At 42.9% G+C, this 17,109-nt stretch overlaps 1 protein-coding gene across 1 annotated transcript; it reads right to left on the minus strand.

The window, feature by feature from the left end:
- Positions 1 to 1,312: 1,312 nt before the first annotated feature.
- On the minus strand, positions 1,313 to 16,920 carry LOC142993107 (serine/threonine-protein phosphatase PP1-beta catalytic subunit). The gene is made up of 8 exons (XM_076143738.1): positions 16,795 to 16,920; positions 6,036 to 6,167; positions 5,678 to 5,908; positions 5,458 to 5,562; positions 4,827 to 4,898; positions 3,186 to 3,337; positions 2,468 to 2,602; positions 1,313 to 1,793 (listed from the first exon to the last, which is right to left on the minus strand). Exons 1-8 carry the CDS (start codon positions 16,844 to 16,846, stop codon positions 1,689 to 1,691), a joined length of 984 nt encoding a protein of 327 aa, XP_075999853.1. The 5' UTR covers positions 16,847 to 16,920; the 3' UTR covers positions 1,313 to 1,688.
- Positions 16,921 to 17,109: the final 189 nt, after the last annotated feature.

Consider the following 17,109-nt stretch of genomic DNA (forward strand, 5'->3'; position numbering starts at 1 on the left):
ACACATGTTTTGAACACAATCTATGAAATAAGCTACACAATATAAACTGATTATAAGTTGCTTCAATACAGTAAATATTCATATTGAAATATCAGTAACAATACAAAGTTACTCTTACCGTAACTTATTAAATATAAGCAACCATGTCCCTGCAAAAAACGTCAGAGCTGCTCCGTGACGGTAGACATTTTGGATTTGGCATTTCAAAACATTCTACTGCCTGCAGTTCCCGGATATTCCACAAGATGGCAGAAGACATGTCACATTGCATGCAAAAGGTTTTTCAGGAAAGAACTAGTCATTTGGATGAGGTAGAGGTCTCAGAAACTCCAGTATCTCAAGGGATACACTTGGCATTTTAGGGTAGACACTTGTTTTCCCAAAACATTCGTCGGTCATGTAGATGCTTTGTTTGAAATGTTAGAGCTCTAGCTCTTTCCTTGTCCAAGATATGGGCTTTTTACAAAAACAAACGATTTGGTCCATGGTTACACTGTTTTTCTTTGAAAATTGGACCAAAAATAAAATTTTCCCCAAAACTTACAGAAAATGATCCTCGTGTCCTGCCGCTGCTGATTTTGAAGATTTTAGAGCTCTAGCTCTTAAATTTACCCACATACGGGCTTTTGAAAGAGACCAACAATTTGGTCCATGGTTACACTGTCGTTCATTGAAAATTGGACTAAAAATTAAATTTGCCCCAAACTTACAGAAAATGATCCTCGTGTCCTGCCGCTGCTAACTTACACCAATGCATCCCAGTGCCATATAGATGCTGTATTTGAAATTGTAGCGCATTAGCTCTTAAATTATTCAAGATATGGGCTTTTCACAGCAATGAACAATTTGGTCCGTGGTTACGGTCATTTTGGTAAATTGGACCAAAAATAACATTTGCACCAAACTTACAGAAAATAATCCTGGTGTCCTGTAGATGATGTGTTTGAAATGTTAAATAAACCAAGATATGGTCTTTTTACTAAAAGGATTTAGCCATATTATTTCTCTGAAACTCAAAAGTATTTGCCAAGCACATAATCATTTCATTCCATTTGTTTATATACTCAAAGATTTTGATTTCAGGATAAATGTAGATTAATTTATTTTCTGTGTGATGCAGTTTAGACAGATCGTATTGGTTTCTTTTTCATTGAATATAAAATAAGTATGATTGGTTGTTTAACGTGTCATAAAAGGAAAACTAAAAGGTGTTATGCAGGCTGCTTCACAATAAAGGAACCAAGGGCTGTTTGGAAAAAGAATGCACTTGGAGCTCACAACGTCTCCTGAAGAAACACAAAACATGGAAACGTTTCTTTCCTGTATTATTTATTGAAAACCCAGCAGTCGTCAGTAATACCTGTTGTGGCTGTACAGGCAGGGGAGTGAGGGACTGTGTGTGAACTAAGCTACTGTAGACGTCATTCTTTAAAGAAGAAACAAAATAAAGAAAAAGACAAACACATCCGATATGCTCACAGAATGACACTTCTATTCTTTTAACACTTGCTTTCCCAAAACATTCCTCGGTTACACAGATGCAGAGAAAGTGCAGAGGAAGAAGACAGAGCAGTGTGACAGCAGTTCAGAGGAAGATAAAAAGAATAGAAGACTGGTTTGGGTGACTTAAAACTGTTAGACTGTTCCTTTACAATCATCGCTCTGTCTCTCTTCCTCCCGTCTGTCCTTCATCGTTTCTTTGGAGGTTGAGCTGTGCGCGGAGGCGTTACAGGCCGACCCGAGTTCATCCCTCCATACTGGTACTTTGCTTTCTTCTCAGATGGCTTCAGGATCTACACTCACAGAAATACGCCATTAGTTTGACGAAACAGTTGTTTGATTGTAAACTGATACTCCAGTGATTTACAAAATTGAGGTTTTTTCAGGTCATTTATGTGCGACTGACTTGATGTGACATGTCATTTAGCAGGTCTGTTAAGTCTCTGAATAGACACCTGTGCTATTACAAGAGCCCAAAGACAGACAGCCCTGCATGTACAGTATATCTGTGTATTGTTTAAGTGAAATGTCTTAAAGAAAGTTACAGACGGATCAGATGTCATTGGAGAACACAACAACGGTGAGCAAACTATTGGTGTCTACATAAACCTCATGCAGAAAAGCTTTTAGAGGCTTTTCAATGTGTCAAGGGCGGCAGTAGCTCAGTCGGTAGGGCTTTTGCTCGGGAACCGGAGGGTCGCCGGTTCGAGTCCCTGCCGGGGTGCCCCTGAGCAAGGCACCGAACCCTCAACTGCTCCCCCCTCTGTAATGAGTGCTAATGTAATGTAAGTCGCTTTGGTTAAAAGTGTCTGCTAAATGACCGTAATGTAATGTCAAGAACAAGGTTCCATTCAAAGGCTCAGAGACTTACAAAGAAAACATTCCTGACCCTAGTTTGCATATAAATGACTTGAAAGTCACCAAAGTATCACTTTAATGGCTTTGTGTGCGTTTGTGACGTTTGTACCTGGAAGGAGCACATCAGGGTTTCATCCACGCTCATCATGCCTCCTGCGTTGTCGAACTCTCCGCAGTAGTTTGGCGCCGAGAACAGAGTGACCAGCTGCCGCTTGGCAAAAAACTCATATCCGTCTTCTACCACCTGGGGGTGTCAGAATATCACATAAAATGAGTCTGAGATGAGCCTTTAGTCAGGCTGTCCTTCACCTTCAGGAAAATACAGTTTTGTAGTTTTTGTTTAATGTGGCAGGTGTGGACATTCAACCAAACAAGTGGACAAAACCAGTGGCCTCTGGTCTGTCGGTAAGTAAACCCAATGTCCTCCATGTTCAGGGATCAGAGCTCACTAGCCATCATTAGAAAAACAATTCAGTCTTTGAGAGATTGTGCAACCTTGATATGTTTTAATCAATATTTTAAAAAGCTCCCATCAATAACTGCCAGCATTGATCATCTCAAAGGCAAACATCTGCTGACGCCTAGACATTACTCATTAGAGACATTGTTTGGTCCATTTGTCAGTGTCTCTGTCCAACACATCGATATCCACTGGCTAGACCACCGTGTACTTTGGTCTGAATATTTATGAACTTCTTGATTAGCGACTCCCTGACTTTCAGGTTAATGTTTCCGTTTTACAAGTAATCAAGTTGAGAATGATTCACCAGGCTGATGTGGTCAATATTGTAAACGGGGGGTTGTGTGTGTGTCTGTGTGTGCTGTACCTGGTGGGCTCTACAGATGAGGTCCAGATCGTGGCGGTTCAGGAACTTGCTGACCACGTCGGCTCCGAAAGTGAAGGAGACCCCCCGGTCATTTTCTCCCCAGCCCTGGACGTCCTTGTCAGGGTCTGACCACAACAGATCGCACAGTAGGCCTGAAGGAAAATAAGAATTTAGAATTCTCAATATATTTTCCTCCTCCAATATTTCTCTGAGTACATCACCATTCAATGTCCAACCAAAGTCCAAACAAACAAAAGTCTTAACTGCAGCTTGGAATTAGCTCAATCTCCTAATTGTCTTTCCTGGGGGGGTTACATGCAACTAGACGTCATGGAAAAAGTGAATCTGTCTTCCCCTTTATGACATTTTCCTGTTTTACGATGCTTTTAGAAGAGAGGAAGTGGCACAGAAGCCACCACAGTCAGGTATTAAAATGTTAACGCTGTGTGTACTGTATATACATTCCTCCCCTGCCGACTGAGCCCCACTTAAACACCATAAGAGGATGTGAACAAAGGGGACTGCCATGGTCTGGACTCAGCCTGCCTTATAAGGCCAAACAGCCAGGTCTGATGAAGTGGGGCAAAGGCTCCGGCTCACACTGGACTTTCTGTGACTTTTGAACAACCTTGCATGTCTTCACTTGACGGGATTGAGTCACATTTTTATGCTGACAATGTTAAGAGAGTGTGTCTGAAACTGTTAGTGACGGCCAACCGAACCCATGGGGGGCCTGCAAGTACGTCACCATCATAATAATAGTTTTGTTTAACATCTTAACTCATTTGGTGATTTTATCCAAAGCAACTTACAAATGAGGTGTCACCCAAATAGAGACAAGAAGACACACCAGACACACCGGCAGCGTGAAACACTCGGTGAAACACTCGGCAAAAGATGCATAGAAAAATATCTGCCTTCTGCTGAGGAATGTGTAGCGTCGGTACAGAACATCCCCGGGGGAAATCAAAGCAGATTTTGCCATTATGTAAATATCCTCGGCTGGCCCAATGGAGACATTATCAAAGGAGTCGATTGGTCATCAGGCGGTGCTTTATAATTTCTGCCCAACTAAGCTCTATATGCTGCTCTGTACCAGGCTTGCAATGGAGCATAAGTTACCATGGCGACAAGAGTGCGATCAGAAATTAGCTTCGCGACATCAGACTTGAGCCTGAAGTTAGCGACCCAAACCTCTCATCTGGCTTCCCTGGTGTGAACACAACGCCATGGAAACGACAGCAGATCACTTCACTACATGTCTGCATGAAAACCTGTACTCTAAACTGCATCATATGCTTACAACTGTTTGTTGGGAACATGAAGTTTGGAGCTCATCGTTCCAAATCAAGCTGAAAAAGTTTCATTGAAGTGATTGGTGAGATTGTTTTCCTCATCTAAACATGTCACTCGGTCATTTTCAGGATCAGCCTATTTAGAGCGCTGCGACAGCTGGTAGAGCACCAACACTAATCTCAAAAGTGTTGATCGCTCTATTTTCCGTTTAGTCAACAATAATACCCTTGGTCCAAACCAAACTGTATACATGATCACAGCCCCCAAAATAGCAAACACAATTCAGAGCGTAACTGGATATCTGTTACATTCAGACCACTGGAGTGAGTGTGTGTGAGTACCTACCTGTGTCGGGCACATCTGTGGGTCTCATTATGCGTCTGATCTGCTCCATAGACTGCAAGTCAGGAGAGAGACCTGTGCAAAACAAAACAGAGCATGGCAAAAATGCTGGTCAGTTATGAAATAAACATTTACACAAGTGCTCCAAGAAAGTCAACTTATAAATGAGGTCAAAGTGTTCTGAATAACTGGGTTCCCTCACAGTGACACAAAAGAAACAACTTCCTTTCTGCCATGTCAAACGGCCTTATATGGTCTTTCCACAGGCTGAGTTATGACAGGAAGTTAAATAACAGCCGATAGATCTGGCCTCATAAAAAAACATACATCTAAGAAATAGCAGTAATAGTTACAAAAAAAAAATCAAACTCAACTCATTACCATACATAAGAATACTTAAAGGTGTACAATACAATCAGATACATGGAACTTGAAGAGCTTTCTGGAGGTCTTGCCTGTATGTGTCTTACTTTAAACAGACTGGACTGTACTTTTACTCTTCCTCACTCTCAAGGAAGAGCCCGGAATCGTACCGGGAACCTTCCAAACCCTTGAACAATGATCAATAATTCTTGATGTAAGCTTCATGAGCTTTAGGTGCTGCAAGAAAATGGAGTTCCTCTGCATAAAGTACCTCCATGACAGCAGAAGATCTTCTCATCCACTATGGCAGCGATGGGCAGACAGTTGAAGCAGTCGGTAAAAGTCTTCCAGAGCTTGATGTTAAATCTGCGTTTACCTGCAGGGGGGAAAAAGGGAGACGTGAGATATAAAGGAGATTTGAAAGGTTGTTTCAGTCTGTGTGGACAATGGTTTCATGTAGACCAGTGTGTGCGTGAGAACGGTGGGCTTACATTCATCATAGAAGCCGTAGATGCGGTTGATGGAGGCGCACTCGTGATTGCCCCTGAGGAGGAAGAAGTTCTCTGGGTATTTGATCTTGTAGGCGAGCAGCAAACAGATGGTTTCCAGAGACTGCTTCCCTCTGTCCACATAGTCACCCAAGAACAGGTAGTTGGCCTCTGGAGGGAAGCCGCCATACTCGAACAGCCTGAGCAGGTCTGTGTACTGTCCGTGGATATCACCTGAAGGAGGATGTAGGGGAAACAGAACGCAAGATGACGGGGGACGGTTAGGGTTAAGATGAAGGTCAAACTATAGATGTTACGATGATTACAAATGGTTGCATGCAGGGGTTAAAGTGTCACTGACCACAGATTTTGAGTGGAGCCTCCAGCTCCAGGAGGATTGGCTGGCTGAGGAAGATCTCCCGAGATTTGATGCAGAGGCCGCGGACCTCCGCCTCTGTCATCTGGACGATTTTCCCTGGACGGCATCCTCGCACTGGAGAACAGAGAGAAAAAAGTTGTCGATATACAGAGCGAAAAATAGCAACAATATCTGAGCTTAAAGAGGAACACACAGAAAAGCCTGTTTGGACTCTGGGCTGGACCCAAAGACCATTTTCAGGATAATTAGATGCGGTCATTTCTGTTTTCAATTTCTGCAGCAATTACAACAGACCGGAAGTTAGAGCAGGCACTCCCAAACCCCCGGCGGCCGATGTGCTCTGTTTATTATTGTCCCAGGAAAGACGAGCTGTGATAGGCCAGCCAACACGTCAATCAAGTGAGGATTGTAGCCAATGGAGTCTAATGTCCAGGAGTGACTAACATGTCGGTGTTGCCTGTCCTCCAGGCAGACAGACACACAGAGGAAAGCCCTGAACTCATGTGTGTGTGTGGTTGGATGTGTGGAATTAAGTTATCCATCAAAGACTAGGTGGGCAATATTACTTGGATTATGAGTTAGAGAATTGTCTTTCTTAGTATTTCACAATCAGTTCTAGAGACGGACCCCATTATCACAGATGGAACCTTTGAAAGGAAGTGTCTTCAAAATAAGTGCATTTCGCTCATGATCTCTCCGATGCCTTCAGGATGAGTTTGAGCTGAACTTTAAACTAAATGTGGGATGCAGGATTCAGTCAGAAGGGATGGAAATAGCCTGTGTGGGCCGTGTTGATGTTAGGATCTTTTTTGGAGATGGAGACGAATCCTGTTATGTAATAGAGGGAAAGATGAGGGGGGGGTCACTGCAGTCAGCTGACATGGGGCTCTAGGCTGCAGGCAATAGATCATAGTCAACTGTTACAGATTACTAATACACTGCAGTGGCATGTTGTGCTCACAAAAACTCAAAGCAATACGATGTTTATATCTGGGAGTTCTTACATAAATAGACTAAACTGTGTCGCGCATTTAATTAAGCGTCTACTCCAATTGAGGCTTAAAGCTTCATGTCAACACCGTAATCAAATCAAAATCAACATAAATCAACATTGCCACACTCAGATGAGGAGATCTAGATTATACAACTGTAAAGCAGTTTACTCAATGATGTAAATGCTAGGTAAACCATCCATCTTTCCCAACATAGTTTACATTTATCTAACCGATAACATACAGTATAAATCTCTTGCAGTGAGAAGTGACAGCAGAGAAAAGTCTTTTTTCCCCCAAAACAGATAAACAAACAACAAACTTAACCAGAGCTGACATAGATCGCTGCCTGAAAGACGACAACACCGCACCATGATGGAAATTCTAGCTGGTATGAGGCGTGGCTTCATTGGCAAATCAAATAGTCATGTCAAATCAGTCTTGGTGTGCCAGCAGCGGTCAAGCGAATCAACAGAAGGACAGAGAAATCAGATATAATGTTTTGGTAAGTCCCAATATCAGCTTGCTTTCTTTTTTTGCCTGGAGACTTCAGCGAGTGTTTACCATACACTTGCTCCATCCCCCCCTCTTCCACATCCAAACACAAACTTGCTATCAGACACCCCACCTGAAGGGCAAGACTGGGGCTATATTAAGACTTTTTAAATGGTAGAATTTCACAGGTTAAAAAAAGCTTTAGTGGGTCAAATCGGTAGCGTTTGCAAGGCTTGACTTCAACATATGAATCATTTAGTGGCATTACAGGCAGTCCACGAGTTACGACGACGCCTCACTGACGAACATCCCATACTTACGAGTCGGATTACATACAATGCTTTGTACTATGAAACGATTGGACTCCTTTAAAGCCGTGTAAATTAGGCTCAAAACACTGCATGTTTTCATCTGTTGGTCGGGCTGAGGGAACCGTAACTGGTGTGTGTGTTGTGTTTGACTAATTGAAACTAGACGTGAACCGTAGGTAACGGCTCAGACTTGAAAACGGAACTTGTTCGTAACCCCGGGGAACTGCCTGCATCAAGAAACATTTGAAGTGCAACTTCCACCAAAAAAAGTAGGTTTTGAGATGTGATGTCATTCAGCTTCCCCCAATACACAACAAAGGCATGTTTGTCTGAACGTGTCTACTTAAGTGTCTGTGTCAGCGTGTGATTCACACCCTCCCTTTCAGTTTGCTGATGACGCGCTTGCAGGACTGTGTTGGCTCAGCTAACAGAGAGGGGGGCCTGATATAGGACAACACAGTCGCACAGCGTAACGCCGGCAACTGGCACCACTAGTCTCACTTTGTCTTTGTTATTTGGGAACAAAAAGGCAGGAAGATACCTAGGGCCATATGAATCATGACAAAGTGTCTTGGCCTCTGTTCAGACTGTAGGTATAATGTGGCCAAGATTGGAATGGATCTGATTTTGGAATGAATCCGATTTGTTTTGGGTGAACACGTGGGATCTGATCTTTTCATATCAGATTTGGGCCACTTCTATATTTCTTCCATCTAATACATACAGGTGCATCACAATAAATTAGAATCTGGTCGTCTTTCCCATGACTGTGTGTCGCCTACTGATCCAGACTGAGAGACACTTCAAAGGCTCAGGAAACCTTTGCACGGGTGATTTGAGTTAATGAGCTGATTAGAGTGTGGCACTGAGTCTACAATATTGAACTTTTTTCACAATATTCTAATTAAACAAATAAAGGCTTGGAAAATTTCCCTTTATGTGAAATGAATCTATAATATGTGAGAGTTTCTGAGATAAATGAACTTTTCCACGTTTTCTAATGTATTGAGCTGCATCTGTATGCGAGTGTGACAATGTAGCTGCAGTCTGACCCGTCTGCTCAGAATTCACGTGTTGAATTACCTGGCATGGAGTATAAAGTAACCTGCAGAAACATTTTGTCCGTAAAATCCAAAATTTGGTGGCCTCTAGCACATTCTAATGCCACTTTTCCATCATGTGCACTACTCTACCCATTTCTCCCCACATTTATACACACACCAAATCCAAAATGGGGTAATGTTTGCCTGCTTCACGTTTTAAATTAACCACAAAGCACTACAGAAACATGCACTCATCTATGAATGCTTTAATGCGTTTGATAAACCATCTCCCAAATTCAATGCAATTTGACTTTTAATACTTGTGTCAATTTTCACAACTGGTTTCTGAGATTCCATCCACGTTTCCTGAATCATGGGACGGAAAGGGCAACCCCCTCGCCCCATAATTTTCTCTCCATGTTACACACAGAGATCCAGTGACCTAAACAGATCATACCACTATGGACCCAGCTCCCTTTCACACTCTCCCTACTGCACTGCAGCTTCCACAGTAATGCAAGTAAGCTGGAATGAGATATAGTGAGAAAGAAAAAAGAGGTGGAACCACATCTGATCACCATAGCAACCTAGCAAGGCCAATTTTCAGCCTGTACAGAGATGATGAGTGTTGCTGCTGACAGAGCATGCAGTAACAACGAGAGCAGCATTGTTGGTATCTGTAATAGTGTGACTAGTACAACGCATCATTACTTCTTGAGGGTGGATTTTGCCCTGCAATTTAAATTCAATCATTTTACCTTGTAGTATAGTTATTACAATATTTATACAATAAAGGCAAGAAGGCTACATTACTGAAAATGTTGGGTTTGGAACTATATTCAATTTGACCAACTTGTTTGTGTAGAGGCTGTATTTAGAACTGTGGTTCCAGCTATCCAAAACTTGTAAACAAACACAATGCACTTAAACTGTTTTGCGATCGGTCTCAACGTTGACATTAACTCATTACCTCAAAAAGGTACTGTACAAAAGTCACAACAAAAATCGAAAATGGAGCATCAGTAGTGTGTGAGCCCAATTGCTTTGCTTGCTCTCGTCACCATCTCCCTCAGCACTTGAGGTTTTCAGAGAGGTCACAGTTTGAACCCTTCAAAATGAGTGTTTTGATTGCTCTATAACAACTCTCTATTCACATGATTTCAGAGCTCAGTCTTAAACTTTGAGGGAGATTTTAATTTGGAAAGTTTTAAGGCAAGTAAGGAAGAGGACACTGCGACAGTTAGGATGACAGTCTCATCCCTAGTCCCAGACCTCCATATCGTCTTCATTCTCCCCTTCTTAAGACACATTCTTGGCTGTGCCTGAAATCCCGGATAATGGTCCTCCTCTGCCTTGCCAGTGAACTGTGTTGACGTCAGAGGCCATCTTTGCCTCTTAGCCCTCCCATTAAACTCTTAGCATTCCAGACAGCTCACAAATGCTTCAGACCTTCACAGTATTGCTTTAAAAGGTACTAAGTAAGCCTAATAAAGTGACAAGGCTACCTGGAATTGCCCTGTAATGCAATCAAATATGACATCATGCACAAAGACACCACAACATTTCAGTATGGTGAGTCAATTGAATTCCTTATCATGGGAAAACTGAAATTATGACGTTGCTCACAACAATTCTACAGTGGCAACACTAATCCTGATAGCAAGCCTTGGCGACTGACTTGGTGAATGAATGAACGATCCGTACTTCATTCAAAAACCTGCCACATTCACTCTCAAAGTATTTAGATCTAAAGTTCTGCCCTACCCACCATTGTCCTGCCTAAAACCTGACAGGCCGTGTGAGCACAGTGTCATTCCAGCTATAACGTAACTGAATAATAGGGGAGGCACTTTGACAACTTTGACATGTCGTTTCCTCACAAATTTCAACAAGATCATAGTTTGTTTGAATAGTGCACTTTGGGGGCAAAGAGACTGAAAGATAACTGAACCACAGCGAGGTCCTTGGAGATATTTCCATATATGGGCACTCTTATAAGAAGAGGGAAGGACGAAACGGGGCTAGTCAGTCAGGACAAAAAGAGAGGAACACTTAATGTATCAGATGCAGCAGAAAGGAGCAGAATGGGAGAATGGGAAGCAACAGCTGGTCCACAACAATGTCATGGCTGTACGCTGCAGCTGTACATCACTTCATTCACATAAACATGAAAATAAACTGATGTCATGGCAATAACATGAGGGTCACAAGAAAGTTGCCCTGTACAAGTATGGAACTATTCTGTTGTCAGAGTCAAGTCAAGAGTACATTTTCATACTCTCAGGGTTTTCCCTACCATTCCATGCCTTAGGTGGGGATATAAATCAACACATTATACCGGCAGCCACACCGACCCCCTCCCCCACCCCACCTATTCAGCACCATGGGTAGGACCAGCAGTCACTGAACAATTAAAGGGTGTGTTTTCACTTCAACAGGTCTTCAGAGTTATGGACCTTTGTTTTTGGGATACCAGGCCGTTGCAATGGGCTTTCCGTCCAGCTGAACCTAAAGCCCAAATAATAATATTCAAAAGCAATAGTGAAGGGTCAAGCAGGCATCATGAATTTTTAACAGGTATGACTGCACATGTTGTTATACTGGGGTAACGATGCTCTGTCAGGGATTTTTCACTCTCCACTTACGATCTCCCTTCTTTCCAACTCGGCACAAGTCCAACAGTTTCTCTCCCCACCCCCAAGTCTCTCTCTGTCTCTCTCTCTCTCTCCCTCTCTCCATCTAACGTTCTCCCACACAGTCATACTGGAAAACAGTGACCCTTCAGTGGACCCGAAACACAAAGCATGGATAGCTGGAGCAAAATTTTAAGCAGAAATCCCAACTGCAATGGCATTTCTGTGCTGGCTTTGCATTTTCAGAGAATGTTTTGTTCGCCTTAAAGTGCCACGGGTGAATGGCTGTCTTTGTAGGGTAAAAGAAAGGATGACTGAGGAGAGGAGAGAGACAGGGAGGAATACATAGAGGGATGGATAGACACAAAGTGGGAGAGATGAAGAAAAGCAGAAAATGAGAATTGGAAAAGGGAGAAGAAGAAAATGAAGCTCAGGTGGTGGAGACACAGAAGGGAACCAAGTGAATGGAAGGAGAGGGAGGAAGAAGAATGGAAGTGGTATTTTGGAAAGCCGAGTTAGGCAACTGAAAAGCCTGAGCGAGCCGTGTCACGTTCGGTGCCAGGAGGGGAATGATCCACGCCACACAAGCTCCACCATTGTTGTTTCCATAACAGTGCACCATGCCAACACCCACAGAAAGCACCATGCAACACACACAGTGCTTTGCCACCCCAACAACAAGCTAAAAACATACTACTGCACCAGAAAAGGACAGTCTATATCTCTCCATTAACAACCACCCCGAGAAAACCAAACAAGAGCCGGATGAACTTCCTGACTCTGACAACAAAACGCCATTCAAAGCACAAGCTCCAGCAGTTTTTGACCTTAAAGAAGAAAAAGAGCATTAAAAACTGTGTAATCCTTCCAAAAGTATTCAACCTGAAAGAACTACTGCAAAGAAAGGCTCCTCAGTTCTCATCTCCCCCCATTCCCTCCCTTGCTGGCTGACGTATGAGGCCTCGGTCTTAATTGTATCACATAAAGCCTTCGGTTCACCTGTACTGGCAAGCAGACAGAGGTCCTGCTGTCACTAAACCATGGAGCAGTGTGGGCTTAGGATGGATACATTGGAAGAAACTGGGACTGTAATAGCTACCATGTTGGATAGGCGAGACCAGACTAGTAAAATAACCGAGGAGCAGCCGCCTGGTGTTGGAAACTTGACACAGGAAGTACAAAGTAACCAAAAATAAGAGTGTAGAAGGGAAGCATTCAACAATTCAACATACAAGCGCCATCATTATTGATAGAGACAAAAGACATTAGTAAGTACAAATATGCAACATTATAGCTTCCAATCCTCACTGCAATGATTGGTCACATGAGAACAAATCACGGTCACAAATGAAACCCGAGTGGCCAGAAACCTGCTGGCTGAGAACATTGCCTCGCCAGTAGTGATTTTGAAACCACTGTTGTCAGAAGATCAAGTTAGGCCTGTCAGCTATCCAATGCCTGTCAAACTTTATCCCTCCCTGTCATTCTCTTCCCTCCCCTAGTTACAAATCTAACCATTGCTATCTGGATGTACAAGCATATAAGTCAATCAGCGGCAATGGCTGTGTATTTCCAACATAGTGCGGTTTCTCTATGGCTTTACTGAACAGCAACCCTATCCACCACTAGCACAGGATAATACAAAATTCAGTTGACAGTTTGGTAGAGACTCTTGATCCTTTTACTTTATTTAAGAAGATTTTAAAAATGCATCACAGGTACAATCCAAGTATTGATGTACCTGAGCCAGGAAAAGGAGAATGGGACATAAAAAAGTGTAGAGTAGATTGGAAAGTCTACTGTTTCACTCTTTTTTAACTCTTGCCCCTGTGTGTGTGTGTGCGCAAGTGTGTGTCTCACCAAAAGGGTAAGCTAATTTCTACCAGGAACAGCTGTGCCTGTTGACATTTAATGGGAGATCACAGAGCTCTCCATATGAAGTGTGTGTGTGTGTGTGTGTGTGTGTGTGTGTGTGTGTGTGTGTGTGTGTGTGTGTGTGTGTGTGTGTGTGTGTGTGTTCCTGAATGGGCCCAAACTGCTCTGTGAAGAAAATGAATGCAAACTCCTGTTGAAGTAGTTGAGGAAATCCCACTTTGCCTCAGGGAGACGTCACGTGTTTGCTGCAGAGAAGGCGACATGACTGCACGTCCTCATGTTGGGGAAACACAAAGATTCTGTGCTTCTCGAACGGCCTTGACAATAAGGCTGAAAATAATATCATGATATTTCAACGGACGTTTGAGGTTATGACAAAAAAATAATCCAGATGTTTTCCATCTCTACCTTTGACACAGAGACTTCCACTCTTCTCATCCCTGAAGAAACCCTTCCAAAATCTGAAGGAATCTTTGTAGAAGATTGCCTGTCGTTCTTTCTGTGTTTGTTAGCAGGTTCTCAGCTCTCCTCAGTGTCACAAGCCTGCTCCAGGTGTATGACTGCAGCAGGTTTATACCTTATTTCTCCTCGTTTGTGATCTTTCTCCATTGCTTCTTCAGCAGCCTTCTCTCTCCATCTATGCGATCAATAACTCTAACCTCTTCAGTGCCTCGCTCTTCCTCCCGATTAAACAGGGTTGCTGATGTCCGGCAGACTTGGGTTTTTGTCCTGCTGCTAAACTACTGTTGACTGACTCAAGCTGCTTCTCAGAAAGTAGCTTTCGATGCGAGGTCCCTGGTGTCTTTTTTTCAGGCATCCTTTCTTGCCCCCATGTATTTTCCGGCCTGTAACCTTTGCCCAGCCGCATATGCAACTCTGGAGATTGTGTCCTGCTGCAGCTGTTGGTCTTAGGTTTGCTGATCCTCAAACTCGTCTGTTCCGTACCTGTATCAGTTGCTGGGTTATCTGCCGATGAGTCATCTTCTGCCCCGCTCTCACTGACTCAGGGGGTTTTCTCTTCTCAAAAGGTTTTGGAGCGAGGCTTGTTATTCCATTATGGCCAACTCAGGGTCATCCAGTAACTAACTATACAAACTCTTCTCTGTCACTGGAATATCCCCCAAGCAATAAAACGGCCTAATTGCGTTCTCCTCAGACAACGAGGAGTGTGGTGCTGCTGGTGAAAAAAACCATAGCTCACCGTTCCCCATTGGCGCCACCCACGGATCTCCTCCCCTGCAGTCAATGTGACAAACAAAGCAGCACATCGCTGACACGCTACAAGCAAAAACGCCACGCCGAAGACTGCAGTCCTGGCCGCTGCAAAACCCTGACCAGAGACCACAGCCAGCCTGACCCTGGTAGAAACATCAACTCCACACCTCCAAAATGCTTGGAGCACGTCTCTACAAAATGAGAACGTTTCACTGTTGTCAAGTAAGCCCTGATGTTGACAAATATTAGCAGAATAATTGATGACAACACATTGAGAATTGTGAAAAACACGATTTTTGAAAATGTCATCTTTACACCTTAATGCAAAACTCTGCTTCCTTTGGGTAACAGACCATTTCCGAGTACAAGTCACAAGGCATGAAAGCTGGCTGTAGATGGAGAGAGGCTGAGAGAGTGAATGTTTTGGATATAGTCACAGCTCACATCTGGAAACCTTTAGGGCCACATCCATCTAATTTCCCCCCACTGAGGTTTTCTAGATGCTGTATAAAAAGTGAGAACCTTTCCTAGCTGACAATACAGGCTCTTATTACTTAGTAGAGCTAATACACACAAACAGAAAGAACAGAGTGCAACCACTCCTGATCAATTTCCGATGATTAGATTATCCTGACACGTTGAGCCACACTGTTTATTCATTAACATTGGCTGTTTGTGTCTGTGTGATTTTCAGTACACTGCCTCTGTCTGAGTGAGACAAGACAGAATCGATCATGGATGTTGACTATTGACCCGGCTTTCTACATGTATATTTAAACACAACAGCACTGTCTTTGTGTGATATCAGCTGAAGGGAATGATCACCAGAGACAGACAAAGAGAGGGGGCGGGCACACCTACCTGTCTCAGTCTCACTATTTAGCACCACTCAAAATTCATCAACTGCTACACAACAAATAACAATTGTAACAGAAGCGACAACAATGCTTTCCTTTAAAGAAGAAAGGAGAGGTACTTCTGTGCAGTATTAACACGCTCCTGATGTGTTTCTGTGAGATTTTCAAACTAAAACCCTTAACTACAGAAAATCCCATGTTTAAGATCATAAAGCGAGACGGTTTAATTGTATTTACTTGTACCTTGGAGCACAACAACATTACACGCTAAACATACATCTTAAGTGCCACCTGAGTCCATTCAAATGTAATACCGTTTCCCTAATTATTATTGACCAAAGTAGAAGTGGCAACACAATTAGGATAGTAAAGAGGGTTAAGAGACATAACACTACTAGAAGATGAATCAATACACTGAAATAATGGCACATTTGTTATTGGATATGGTAATGACGATTAATAAAGTATCTTATAGGGTCAGTCTTAAAGGTAGAGAGCCAAAATGAGTAGGACTTGGGTTAGTTCATTCTGAATCGCTTAAAAGATTCAATCCCTGTGTGTGTATGTGCCTCTGTGATTTAAGTAAACATTAGTAGTCGTGTAAGGTGCCATTTTCCCTTGCCAAACCCCATTCAAAACCATGGGAATTTATGTTTTTTCTGCACTGGCAAACAATACATACTACTCAGAGTAAAGCTTCAGACCTCAAAAGAAAGAACAAAGTGAGTAGAAACACTCGGCATACTCTTAGTCCACCAAACTGTCATTTAATCAATACAATGGCGTATTTTTGTGCAAATGTACACTGCTGGCTACCGCCCACTATGGTATAACTTACTTCACAAAGAAAATATCGTGGGAATATGAGGAGCATCTTGGTATCGGGCTGTAAACAAGTATACTAAAGTTATAAATAAGACTGACGGTGTTTTTAACAGTTAAATGTAGCTGTGTGACGTTGCCAACCATACTAGCCTACAGTTAAGTACAAAAAAAGCATTAGCTACAACTTTCGAAAAAGGACCGCAACAGGGCTCAACCCCAAAACCACTGCTGTCGTAATGTTTCATGTTTGTATCACGACAAAGTCTCAAGTGTCTCCACAACAACTTGTTCATATTATCATCTAAAACACGACTGGAAGTGCAGACAGGCGACGGCAAAATATAAGGTGTGCCTGTGCCTGTTTGGTATTGCCGTCAGATGGGAGCAGTTCTACTAGTTTACCTTTCACATCGCCACAAAACCCAAAATTGAATAAAGTATTGAGGGGCAAAAGAACAACAAAGATAATTGAATAGATATTGATTGTGTACTCACCCTCTAAAAGCCTGGAAATCAGCGAATCTACGTCCAACTCCCCCTCCGCCATTTCTACAGCGAACACTACTGCTGGCCGCCGCAGTCTGAAGCAGGAGAAACAGACGCCTCCTCAGCGCACGCAAACGCACCGCTAACCACCTCCCATACAAGGGCCTCATGTTTGGGAGAACTATGATGTCTTCAAGTACCGCTCGGAAACATCAAACTTTTCCACAGCGGAATAATTGAAGGTTTTCACGTCAACGCAAAGGCAAAAGAACTTATTAAATCGATCTAAAGTCCTTCTTTGTTGGTAAGCGCTTTGCGCTTGCA

This window comes from Genypterus blacodes, unplaced genomic scaffold (genome assembly GCF_046128005.1).
Source record: "Genypterus blacodes isolate CSIRO-AG114 ecotype Tasmania unplaced genomic scaffold, CSIRO-AGI_Gbla_v1 ptg000027l_1, whole genome shotgun sequence".
Lineage (NCBI taxonomy): Eukaryota > Metazoa > Chordata > Actinopteri > Ophidiiformes > Ophidiidae > Genypterus > Genypterus blacodes.